Source organism: Podarcis erhardii (assembly GCF_964252035.2).
Source record: "Podarcis erhardii genome assembly, chromosome: 18".
NCBI lineage: Eukaryota > Metazoa > Chordata > Lepidosauria > Squamata > Lacertidae > Podarcis > Podarcis erhardii.
In genome coordinates this window covers 2,823,924-2,837,259 of record NC_138516.1, presented here as the reverse complement: position 1 = coordinate 2,837,259, position 13,336 = coordinate 2,823,924, and the positions used below count along the sequence as shown (strand labels likewise).

General features: G+C 45.3%; 1 protein-coding gene across 2 annotated transcripts in view; it reads right to left on the bottom strand.

Annotated features, from left to right (window-relative positions):
• The window catches only part of BABAM1 (BRISC and BRCA1 A complex member 1), a 58,948-nt gene extending 45,612 nt beyond the window's left edge, over positions 1–13,336 (bottom strand). For both annotated transcript variants that reach the window (XM_081846300.1, XM_081846299.1), the window contains exons 1-8: positions 13,203–13,336; positions 9,418–9,749; positions 9,095–9,153; positions 8,403–8,523; positions 4,427–4,505; positions 4,231–4,255; positions 3,760–3,889; positions 1,621–1,707 (exon numbers count right to left, since the gene is read on the bottom strand). In XM_081846300.1, the coding sequence (XP_081702426.1) occupies positions 1,621–1,707; positions 3,760–3,889; positions 4,231–4,255; positions 4,427–4,505; positions 8,403–8,523; positions 9,095–9,153; positions 9,418–9,749; positions 13,203–13,323 (954 nt within the window). In that variant the 5' untranslated portion in view covers positions 13,324–13,336. The remainder of the gene's footprint in view (positions 1–1,620; positions 1,708–3,759; positions 3,890–4,230; positions 4,256–4,426; positions 4,506–8,402; positions 8,524–9,094; positions 9,154–9,417; positions 9,750–13,202) is intronic.

The following is a 13,336-nucleotide window of genomic DNA, read 5'->3' as shown; positions in this document are numbered from 1 at the left end:
TGGGGTCGGGGGAAGCTCGGGCCTTCCCCGCCCCAGCCCCACGCCTGGGGGGGCAATAATTCCCCCCCCTTTATTTCCCCCCAAAAAAACTAGGTGCGCCTTATGGGACGGTGCGTCCTATAGGGCAAAAAATATGGTAAGTAACTCTACAACAGAAGCCACCTGAAGGCAGCCCTGTATAGGGAAGTTTTTAATGTTTCATTATTTTTTTGTATATGCTGGAAGACACCCAGAGTGGATGGGGCAACCCAGATGGGCAGGAGTACAAATAACAACATTATTTATTATTATTATTATTATTATTATTATTATTATTATTATTATTATTATGTTTTACAATTCTGTCTTATCTAATTTCATCCTCTCTAACATGTTTTGTAAAAATATTTCCTGCTATTTTCGGACACTTCAAACCCCACTCTGGTCTTTGCACAGGGGAAAACTTTTTAGATATAGACTAGAAAGGTTTCTAGTCATCTTTGAAAGATTCGAAATTTGTATCTTTCACCAGCGCTGTCAATTTTGCCGTCTCTGCATACTCCAAGGTTTCCACCATGATGATGATAAACAGTCTGGGCTGCTCACAGCATATATCAGAATATACTAAAACATCAAACATTACAAACTTCCCTATACGGGGCTGCCTTCAGATGTCTTCTAAAAGTCAGATAGTTTTTCATCTCCTTGACATCTGGTGGGAGGGTGTTCTACAGGGAGGGAGGCACCACTGAGAAGGCCCTCTGCCCAGTTCCCTGTAACTTCTTTTCTCGCCGGGAGGTAGGGAGCCCCCAGAAGATCCTCAGAGGTGGACCTCAGTGTCTGATGGAGCTGAATGATGGAGGTGGAGACGCTCCTTCAGGTCTACAGGGCTGTGGCCATTTAGGGCTTTAAAGGTCTGCACCAACACATTGAACGGTGCTCGGAAAAGTACTGGCAGCCAGTCTTATATGTTCTCGGCGGCTGCTCCCAGTCACTAGTCTGGCAGCCACAATCAGCGCATCAGTGTCCTTCAAGAAGGACACTGACAAACTGGAACGTGTCCAGAGGAGGGCAACCAAAATGGTCAAAGGCCTGGAAACGATGCCTTATGAGGAACGGCTAAGGGAGCTGGGCATGTTTAGCCGGGAGAAGAGGAGGTTAAGGGGTGATATGATAGCCATGTTCAAATATATAAAAGGATGTCACATAGAGGAGGGAGAAAGGTTGTTTTCTGCTGCTCCAGAGAAGCGGACACGGAGCAATGGATCCAAACTACAAGAAAGAAGATTCCACCTAAACCTTAGGAAGAACTTCCTGACAGTAAGAGCTGTTCGACAGTGGAATTTGCTGCCCAGGAGTGTGGTGGAGTCTCCTTCTTTGGAGGTCTTTAAGCAGAGGCTTGACAACCATATGTCAGGAGTGCTCTGATGGTGTTTCCTGCTTGGCAGGGGGTTGGACTCGATGGCCCTTGGGGTCTCTTCCAACTCTAGGATTCTATGATTCTATGATCTCAGCAGTGGAGTGAGATCTTGCAAGCAATCTGCTCCTGAACTTGGCCAAGCTGGCTGCTGAGAGATGACTGGCAACATTTAGGGAACCTCCGTGTCCCTGCCCACTTCCTGGCCCAACAATGCCATTTACCTTCCAGCTGGTTTCCTCCTCTTTGTCCTCGAAGCCGTTGTGGATGTAGAGCACATCAAAGTAGTAGTAAGGGCACTGCAGCATTTTCTGTGTGGAAAAGACAACAGTAGCAGCAAGATGGTCACGAATGGAAGTACGGTATAGATGCCAGCAAAATTCACTAGTTGGCATCCACCTGTCTCTTTCTTAAGGAAATCTTAAGGAAATCAGCCCTGAGTGCTCACTGGAAGGACAGATCCCAAAGCTGAGGCTCCAAGACTTTGGCCACCTCATGAGAAGAGAAGACTCCCTGGAAAAGACCCTGATGTTGGGAAAGATGGAGGGCACAAGGAGAAGGGGACGACGGAGGACGAGATGGTGGGACAGTGTTCTCCAAGCTACCAGCATGAGTTTGACCAAAATGTGGGAGGCAGTGGAAGACAGGAGTGCCTGGCGTGCTCTGGTCCAGGGGGTCACCAAGAGTCGGACACGACTAAATGACTCAACAACAACAACATCCATCTGTCTCAAGATGCAATGGAGTGCGCCTCGGTGGGTGAAGCCAAACTGCTGCACTAACCCAAGTGACCTCCCCGGGGAGCAAGACTGGGCAATGTGTCTGGAGGTCCTGGGCTGCCCAGGCAACAGGACCGCCACCCCTTGACCTCACTGATGGGGTCCAAAGGGAAGCAGACCTAGACGTTTGGCACCAGCTGGGCTGCGGGAGTTGCCAGAAACAGGCGTACAAGGGACCGTCCAACCGTCTTAGGGACTCCACTCCAGATGTGCGAAGGGTCTACTCCTGAGCCTTTTCTTCTCCTGAAGATGTCGCACGAGGCAGTGGAGGTTTAGGGCCAGAATTTTCCTTCTCCTAGATGGGCTCCCTTCCCAGGTGGTTGAGCCCCACCTGCCCCTCACTTCCCTTTATTTACGGGACTGCCTCTCCTGGTCTGCCCCACAGAGGACCTTAAGGTCCATGAATAATCATAGTTTAGAGGTCCCGGGCCCTAAGGAAGTCAGATTATCCTCCACCAGGGCCAGGGCCTTCTCAGTGGTGGCTCCGACCTGGTGGAATGCTGTCCCAGGAGACCAGGGCCCTGCAGGATTTAACTTCCTTTCGCTGGGCCTGTAAGACAGAGCTATTCCACCTGGCTTTCAATTTAAACTTAGCCTGATCTTTTTATTCCCCTTCCTTCCCTCCCCCTCCCCCTTTTTATGAAGATTACCAGCTCTGGGATCCCACAGCTAATTCTCCCCTGGTCTCCTCGCTGGCCCAAATAGGAGTAATTTAGCCAGCTAGCCCTGGGGATCATCTAATGTTTATTGGATGGATTTTGCCCCTAAATTGATTTTTGAATTCTGAATTTATCGTTATTCATGTTTTATACCATATTTTATGCTGTTTTTTGTTGCATCAATTAAGTGTTTTAAATTTGTTGTTAGCCGCCCCAAGCCCGGTTTTTGAACCAGGAAGGGCGGGGTATAAATAAAAATTTATTATTATTATTATTATTATTATTATTATTATTATTATTTATCGCATGGGCAGAAACTGCCTTCTTGACCACTGGGCCCACTTGGTCTCATCCGCTCCATCCACCAGAGCGGGTCTTCGCATGCAGGGGGGGCCCCTAACTCACTGAGGGTCCAAGGCCCATCGGCTCCCCTCACCTGGATCAGTCAACCAGTCAAAGCCAATCCTAGGATGTGGCCACTGCCGCCTGCTGGCAGCTTCTAGGAGCCACAGGTGAGAGCTTTTGAATTGTGGTGCTGGAGGAGACTCTTGAGAGTCCCATGGACTGCAAGAAGATCCAACCTCTCCATTCTGAAGGAAATCAGCCCTGAGTGCTCACTGGAAGGTCAGATCCTGAAGCTGAGGCTCCAAGACTTTGGCCACCTCATGAGAAGAGAAGACCCCCTGGAAAAGACCCTGATGTTGGGAAAGATGGAGGGCACAAGGAGAAGGGGACGGCAGAGGACGAGATGGTGGGACAGTGTTCTCGAAGAGACCAGCATGAGTTTGACCAAACTGCAGGAGGCAGTGGAAGACAGGAGGGCCTGGCGTGCTCTGGTCCAGGGGGTCACGAAGAGTCAGACACAACTAAACAACAACAAAAAATAATTATTTTTTTTTATAAAATAAAGAAAGAAAAAGGGCACCTTCATCTGTTCTGTGATTGTGACTGGGGGATGGCAAGCTGGCCGGCTATAAACCAGGATGGTTCTGACCACGTATGGCGGTGGGATGCTCTGCACATTCTCCGTCACGGGCAGTTCTGTCTTCTGCTGTCTGCGTAGATGAGGGAGAAGGAGGGAAATTTGGGTCTGGGGACCTGGACTGATAGCAGGCTCCCCTAATCCCATGCCCACCCCCTGAGTTAGAGGGAGCAACGGGGAAAGCCCACTTCCCCTGTTCATAAGGCAACCAGGATCCTTCCTGCTCGACTCAGCAGTTCATGCAGAGTCATGAGGACTAGCGCCTTATTTTTAAGGGGTGGGTCACAGTGCGGTAGTGCAGAAGGTCCCAGGGGTCTAGTCCCTGCTGGCATCTCCAGGGAAAGGGTTTCTTGTCTGAAACATCCCAGGAACAACCCAATGCCCTTCCCACCGGGGGAAAAGAGAGAAACTTACATGAGGCTGAAAAGACCTTCGAGATCTTCAAGGAGGGAGAAGAGTTAAGGTGGATAATTCTCCGCAGTGTGCTCTTGCCCCAACTGGTATCCTGCCCCTCCCAGTCCAGATTCCTAAATCCCCATAAATCAGGGACCCCCAAAGGTCATCTAGCCCAACCCACCGCAATTCCGCTGGCACACGGCCAGAAGGATACTGAAGGACTTGCACACCACTGTCTCCAGGTCATACAAACAGCTGCAAACTTCTCTAGGATCAGAGGTGAATCCAGAGAGCTGGCGGGGTAGGGGAAGAAAACCAGAAAGCAGGTGATTACCAACGTCATTTCATTTCACTTTTGATTTGTGTTCCGCCTTTCTATGTTACTGCACACAAGGCAGTTTGCAAACCTGACCCACTACAAAAAGTCGCAATAAAAACATAATTTTAAACTAAACGGCTTATATGAAATAAAGCAATATTCAGCTACCCATTAGAATACACCAGTCAACAGTAAAATTAAAAATCAGCAGTTGATAATTAAGCCGTTTACACTTTACAATTGCAATAAAGGATTACTAAACTGTAATCAATAAAAATATTGGCAGGACCCACAATGCATAAAATACCACCAAACACACGCAATCATGTAAAGGGATCAAACTGAGAAACAAGGGCACACAACTTATAAAATTGTTGTTTAAAAGTATCCTTGAACTCCTTGAGCATCGCAAGACAAAGGAAAAGCTACAAGTAGGAAGGTTATTTAAGGTAAAGGGACCCCTGAGCATTAGGTCCAGTCGTGGCCAACTCTGGGGTTGCAGCGCTCATCTCGCTTTATTGGCCAAGGGAGCCGGCGTACAGCTTCCGGGTCATGTGGCCAGCAGGACTGAGCCGCTTCTGGCGAACCAGAGCAGCGCACGGAAAAGCCGTTTACCTTCCCGCCAGAGTGGTACCTATTTATCTACTTGCACTGGTGTGCTTTCGAACTGCTAGGTTGGCAGGAGCAGGGAATGAGCAACAGGAGCTCAACCCGTTGCGAGGATTTGAACTGCTGACCTTCCGATCGGCAAGCCCTAGGCTCTATGGTTTAACCCACAGTTTACCTCCGCCCCCCCCAAAAGGAGATTGAGAAGCTGGGAAAGGGCATCCAAACTGTCTGAGGTGATAGAGTAGAAAACATGAGATAGCTCTTTTTATAAATGTCATTTTAAACATTTTCTTCAACTCATTGTATATCATTTCCCATTTTTTTTTTAATTTCTCTGCATTCCCACCACATATGGTAAAAGGTCCCTTTCTTTTCTTTACATTTCCAGCATATGTTTGACCCAGTTTTATACATTTTTACTCTCTGTACTGGTGTTATATACCATCTATACATCGTTTTCGTGTAATTTTCTTTCAGAAGAGAACAATCTGTAAATTTTAAGTCTGTTTTCCAGTTTTTCCCAATCTTCAAATTGTATGTTATGTCCTATATCTTGTGCCCATTTGATCATGACCGATTTCACCTCCTCATCTTTAGTTTCCCATTCTAGCAGAATACTATATGCACCCTTCTGCAACTTCACTTTCCCTTCTATGACTTCCTTTTGAAATCTAGAAATGGTGTAACTAAATCCTTTCATGTTGTCTTCTTAAGACATCACATATAATTGCCTTTAATGTAGCCCCACATCAGGCGAAAGATTCCTGTCTTGCCGCGGGTTGGACTTGGTGACCCTTAGGGGTCTCTTCCAATTCTACGATTCTAGCATCTCCTCCAACTCCACGGCTAACGGGCTTGGGCAAAGAAACACAACCGTCGGGTGAAATGTGACGGGGCAGATCAGAAGCTGCCACAGTTGGGGAGGGGGGCAATAAAAACCGCAACCCCTGAGAAGTCTGCAGTCAAATGGGTGGCATAGCTGTCAACTTACAGATTTGAAAATAAGGGACCAGCAGCCAAAATAAGGGATCTTAGTCAACCAGTTAAAAGGGCCAGATAATTTTGGAGAGAATCCTAGAATCATAGAGTTGGAAGAGACCACAAGGGCCATCGAGTCCAACCCCCTGCCAAGCAGGAAACACCATCAGAGCACTCCTGACATATGGTTGTCAAGCCTCTGCTTAAAGACCTCCAAAGAAGGAGACTCCACCACACTCCTTGGCAGCAAATTCCACTGTCAAACAGCTCTTACTGTCAGGAAGTTCTTCCTAATGTTTAGGTGGAATCTTCTTTCTTGTAGTTTGGAACCATTGCTCCGTGTCCGCTTCTCTGGAGCAGCAGAAAACAACCTTTCTCCCTCCTCTATGTGACATCCTTTTATATATTTGAACATGGCTATCATATCACTCCTTAACCTCCTCTTCTCCCGGCTAAACATGCCCAGCTCCCTTAGCCGTTCCTCATAAGGCATCGTTTCCAGGCCTTTGACCATTTTGGTTGCCCTCCTCTGGACACATTCCAGTTTGTCCGTGTCCTTCTTGAACTGTGGTGCCCAGAACTGGACACAGTACTCCAGGTGAGGTCTGACCAGAGCAGAATACAGTGGCACTATTACTGCCCTTGATCTAGATGCTATACTCCTCTTGATGCAGCCCAGAATGGAGAGCAGCACCGGTTTTTAGCCCTTCGTTTCCAGAGGTTGCTGCTCAAGACACCAGCTGATGAAACACTGCAATTAAAGAACTACAAGCAGCAACCACTTTTCGCGCAAAACCAAGTCCAAGCTACGAAGATGCTGATGCAGTTCTGTATCTTTTCTCTTGTGCTCCATCTGCAGCTCTCAGTTCTATCAGGTGGGGCGGGAGGAAGCGAGGGGAAATAGCGGCCGAAGTAAATCCACGGATCACACCATCTACGCTAGTCTACCGCTACAAATCTATGGGAGAAGCGCTTGCGGTCCTTCCCTTGTAGCCCTTGGAACACCTGCCCGTGCCTCCACCTCTTCTCTCTGAACTGCTTTCTCTATGGTTGCCCTCGCTCTCCTCTCAAGGCTCCTCAGCAATTCCTAGGTCATGCCAGGCTGCCCATCTCATCCGGGTCCTTCGGCGGCACAGCCGCAGTACGGCCGAGCGGGAGCGGGAGGGGCGGTGACAGGTAGAGGGGAGGCCCCAGGCAGAGACGCTCAGTTCAGCAGCCGCGAGGATGGCGGCAGAAGGGCTCAGGGCTCCCACCAGTCCTGGCGGGGAGAGGTTCCCGGGGGCCGAGGCTGGTGAGAGGAGGCCGGAGGGGGCCGGGCCAGGCAGCCAAGCAACACAGTTGGAGCCTCCCTCCTCCCTGGCCGGCAGGGAGGGAGGGAGGGAGAGGAGCTGCTTCCTTTGAAACCCGGGAAATTTAAGGGACATCATCAATAAGGGACAGCAGCGGGACACGGCACTGGGATAAGGGAGTTTCCCTCCAAATAAGGGACGCTTGACAGCTATGATGGGCGGTCAGAGAAAAGAGATAGAAGAAGCCAAAAATGAAAAAGGTATTTAAATATACCTTTCTGAAGAAACTAGAGGCCTTTCTCCTGGGCATGGTCGGCCAATTGGTGCCAATGAAGGACAGAGCTTTCTTTATGTATGCAACAACAGCAGCAAGAATACTTATTGCAAAGTATTGGAAGACACAAGATCTACCCACCCGGGAAGAATGGCAGATGAAGGTGATGGACTACATGGAACTGGCGGAAATGACTGGCAGAATCCGAGACCAGGGAGAAGAGTCGGTGGAAGAAGATTGGAAGAAATTTAAAGCTTATTTACAGAAACATTGTAAAATTAAGGAATGTTAGAAGGAGGCTGGAATGAAGTTATGTGGCTTTAGCAGCAATGTTATAAAGGACTAAGTAAAAATAGACTGTTAATGGATGAAAGGAGGGAAGGTAAAGCTACATTATATTAAGATAAATTATAGGATAAAAATTGGGAAAGATGGAAAGGATTTGCTGAAATAGCTAACCGAACTAGAATACAAAAAAGGGAGGTGTGAGGAGGTCAAGGAAACAAGCAAATGAAAGATAAGTTATGGGAAGGTTCGTTGTGTTTTTTAATTGTTTCTATTTTTCTGTTTTCTGTTTTCTATATTTTTTATTTTTTTTCCTTATTGTGATGTGTTTTCTAGTTTTTGCTTAACTTGGTGTTTTCCCTTTTTCTTTTTGTAACCTTTAAAACTTTAATAAATATTATTTTAAAAAAAAGAAGAAGAAGAAGCCAAAAAGTACCCAGGTGACGTCGTTGTTGACCACCACCAGCGCAAACTCGTGGCTCTTGTCGATTTTGTGCTTGGTCCGGACGAACATCTCTATCATCTTCTGGGAGATGTTCAGAGCATTAGTTTTCGACCTTCCAGAGAGAGAGAATATGCCCACATATAAATTGCGAGATAAGGACAACTGTGACTTCGAAGAAGAATGGGAACTTCAAATTACTTTAAAAGACAACAAAATGAATTGGACTCCTTGGCAGGTTTTGAATAAACATACACAGATTTATTGATTGTTAACATAGCAGAGATAAAATATAAGGATTTATACAGTTTTATAGTATGCAGAGAATAATATGTGTTGAAAAATCAGAGAGGGGAGCTGAGGGAAGACTTTGGGGGAGGGCTTGATGGGGAGGTGGGGGGAAGGGGGGGAAATAATGAATATGAGATGTTTTGATATTTTGGTATGTTGAAATTGTTAATAAAAAACTTTTTTTAAAAAAAAGAACTATCACAATGTGAAACAGAAACAATAATATTAATAATAATTTCTTATTTATATCCCGCCCATCCGGCTGGGTTTCCCCAGCCACTTTGGGCAACTCTCAACAGATTAAAAAACAGAATAAAACATCAAAAAACAGAATAAAACATTGTAGTTCCGCAAAAGAAAAATGTCGGCCAACCAGAAGGGAAAAGGCCACTCACCCGTTGAACGACTCCAGTTTTGAGTGGGACATTTCCTCCGAGAGGTCAAGGCAGATGATCTGAGAGAGAGAGAGAATATCATGGTCATGTTCCATAGAACAATAGAATTGTAGAGTTGGACCCCGAGGGTCATCCATCCCAACCCCGTTCAGTGCCCAAAGTGGGGCTCAAACCCACGACCGTGAGATCAAGAGTCTCATGCTCTACCAACTGAGCTATCCCAAACTGTCCAACAAATCTCTAAAACCGCCTCTTCTAGGATGAGCTCATGGGACCAAGGAGGAGCTGGCACGAAAAAGTTGAGGACAGAATAAGGTACTCACCACTTTTTCCGGGCAGTTGACCCGTGGCGTCCTGACCTGGAACTCGGTGGGCGGGACTGTGGGAGGCCAGCCTTTCCCATTGGTGGCCGTGGCGCTCTGGGGGCTGTCCCCCGTGCTGGCCGCCTCCCCTTCCCCCTCGCTGCGGCTGCCCACGCTCGCCTGGGTGCTCAGGGTCCGGTCTTCGGCGCCCTCGGGGTTGGAGCGGGTCCTGGGGCGCTGCTCGGCCGTCACTTTCTCCTCCTCCTCCTCCGTCGCGCTGCTGGGCTCCGAGGTGTCCATCAGGGCCCCACGGTCAAGCGGGGAGTCCAGGTTTGCTGTTCCGGAAGGCCTTCCTAGAAAGGGGAGAAAGCAACACGGTTTTGGGGGTGACAGCTCCATTGGGGGGGCAGCGGATCCATAATGGGGGAAGTCCTGATCAGGAGTATAAGGACATCGGGCCAAAGGGCCTCCTGTCCTCACAGTGGCCAAATACCCCTAAGAAACTAGGAATCCAGATAGACTGCCACTGGACCTGGAGGTTCGATAAGGACACAACAAAAGCCTGGCTGCTGGATCAAGCCAAAGGGGCCCTGTCTAACCCAGCCTCCTGTTTCACCATGGCCTAATAATAACAACAATATTTCAGGGCAGGTCACAACATAACATTACTATGTAAAAACCACAAAATATATAATAAAAATAAGAACAGAAACAAATAATCCAACGTTCTTGTTTTTATGTATTTTGTGTTTTTTACATGGTAATGTTATGTTGTGAACCGACCGCCCTGAGACCTGCGGGTATACGGCCGGGATACAGATGCAATAAATCACAATAAAAAGAAATAATAACAATAACAAACAGACAGACAGACAAATCTTTTTAAAAAAAAAATAATTAATATTTATTAACATTTTAAAAATTACAAAAGAAAGAAAAAGAATTAAACAAAACAATACAATACAAAAACAAAAACAAAAACAAAAACAAAAACACCACACAACACCAACCCCAAAACATTAAATCAACAAAGCCAAACAAACACAATTTAAAACACATCTAATAAGTTCAATATCTTAACTTTCATTTACTTGTTTCAACGACCTCCTCAGACCTCCCTTTTTGTATTCCACTTTAATTAACTGTTTCAGCAATTCCTTTCCATCTTCCTGTTTTCTGTCCTGTAATTTATGTTAACATATTCTAACCTTATTTTTCCCTTTAATATATATAATTGTCTTAACATATTTTAACCTTATTTTCCCTTTAATACTCTAATAATCTATTTGTACTTAATTCCTTGTAACATTTCTACTAAAGCCATATAACTCGTTTCCAACATTTTTCTAACACTCATTAATTTTACAATATTTTTATAAATAGTCTTTAAACTTTTTCCAATCTTCTTCCACCGACTCTTCTCTCTGGTCCCGGATTCTGCCAGTCATATCCGCCAATTCCCTATAGTCCATCAACCTGGTGATCTTCTGTCTGATGCTCTTAACTCTTTTCCAAGTCCCTTCTGCAAGTCTTCTTCATATTTATACAAGACAGACAAATCTCCCCTCCCACAATACGTTTAAAAGGGCATCGGATGTCAAGACCTGAGTGCGAAATCTCTCTCAAATTAAGACTCCCAGAAATTGTTACTCAAGAGGTATGTGGCAAAGAATACACAGCAGTCAATTATCAGTTTAATAGCATGAAAAACACCCTTTCCCAAACAAATTATCCTTACAATGCATGATTTTTAGAACCTAAATGAGTTCAAGCTTTTCTACAGCGATAACATTTGTGTTGGCCATCCCCATAGATTTTCTTCAGTCAAAATAGTAAGATGTATCCGCAATATAAATTTGAGACAGTTTACATTTTGCTTAGGAATGTAAACAAGGTGATGTTGCTGGGCTGTCTGTTTGAAACCCAATGTAACTTCTTGATTATGTACGAAATGTAAAAAGTAGAAGGAAAACCAACAGGCAAAAGATTTGTGGTGGATCTGGTAAAGTCCTTCTTGGAGCAATGCAGAATTAACTTATGCACACAGGGACTTGCGATCTCAATCACACGCAGTCTGTAGTCCGCTGGCAGTAGGAGTACAATATGGGCATGTCTTTAAGTTAAGATCTTACATTAAAAACCTGACAGTACCAAACTATCAAAGGCTTTTCACCAAAGCCAGACTAAACGCCTTTCCTTCTGCAGTGCTGGATGGCAGGTTGAGAGGAGTTCCCTACCAGGACAGACTTTGCTCGTGTGCTCAAGACATCGATTCCGTAAAACATATTTTGTTGCACTGTGCAAAATATGAGCAAGCCAGGGCTGAACTGATATTACCCTTGCTGGTACCTTTCCCGGGAAAATCAGAGGCTCACTATGTCAGGTTCCTATTGGAAGACCGGACAAATGCTAGAACATTAGCAGTGGCAAAGTTTCTATCAGTGGTTGCAAGAACAAATGATCCCTATATTCTGAACAATATGCTTGTTTAACCTGGAGGTAGGTATGAATTGTGTATTGCTTTGTAATGATTTGTTGGGTCTCTGGACCGTAATAAAGGTTGATGATGACTTATGGAACTCCCTGCTGCAGGACCATTTACGGCTTTGAAAGCAGATCAGATAAGTTCATGGAGCAAGAGATGGTCTACTCTTATGTACAGTACAGTTAACTTTCTTTATCTCTGATTCTACCACATATCCTATCCATTTCTTTACTCAGTTGGCTGTTGCTCCTGGAAAGACCAGCTCTGCAAGAACCGAGCTGCAGCGTTGAAAACAATGTCCCTTGCAAGAGCTAGGCTATCATGCTCTGATCCCGGCTTTTATCATTCAGCCAGCACGATAGCTTGGTGCAGTTTGCAAAGCTAAGAGAGAGCTTTGCAAAAATCATGATAACTTGACACACACACACACACAAACTGAAATTGGTTGCACAACTCATAGAGTCACCATCGTTCTTATTTTCCTTTGCAACCAGAAGAATAAACTTATATGAATTATCTTTGCAGGGCTTGGCAGCTCCTCCCCACCCCCATAATAGCTGAGCTTTCCAAATACTGTCCAAAAAGGAGGTTTTACCGTTAGAAAATCTATTGCTCAGCACATTTGAGGGGAACACATTAAATCTGGCTCTAACAAATGCGAATCTATGCGACGCAGCCGATAGACAGATATCGAGGTATCTGGGACATAGATGTAATGCCCTGATTTATCGGGGAACATGTACCTCCACCTGTAGTAAGATTTTGAGTTCAATCATTCTGGAAATTGTTGCTAAACCACCTGAATTACATCTAGCTTATGTACTCCAGGACATTGACTCTTATAGAACATTACAGGTTGCCAGATTCCTGATTTCAGTTCTTTCATATAAAAGACTTCATGGAATGGCATGACTATTAAAAATCTAGTAAACTCTATGCAACATCTGAAGAAGTGTGCATGCACACGAAAGCTCATACCAAGAACTAACTTAGTTGGTCTTTAAGGTGCTACTGGAAGAACGGCTACCTATCTGTGACTGGATCTATGCAACATCTTTATCTTCAAGGCCATAATATGGTACATCTAGAGATTGTAAGTAATGTGAAGGAGATTATGCGTTGTAATATTTTAGTTGATGTTTTAGATTGTAAAATGCTATTTTATTTGTTGATTTGTTTTACATTGTGGGCTTATAGCCGAATAAAGTATTATCTATCTATGTACCAAATATTACCCGCTTAGCATCCTTTATCCTCCCATCCAAAGCAATAATATTGCATCCCATAAATGACCTCTCCCTTTTGCTGGAAAACCACCTACCTCGACCCCTTTTGTTCCAAACGCAAGCAGCCTGTAAAACCAGTGATCGTTCACAGACACAGACAAAACCCAGCTGCGAAATTAAGACTCCTTGCAAACCAGACCGGAAGTGAAGAACCATATGGCTGCCCCTC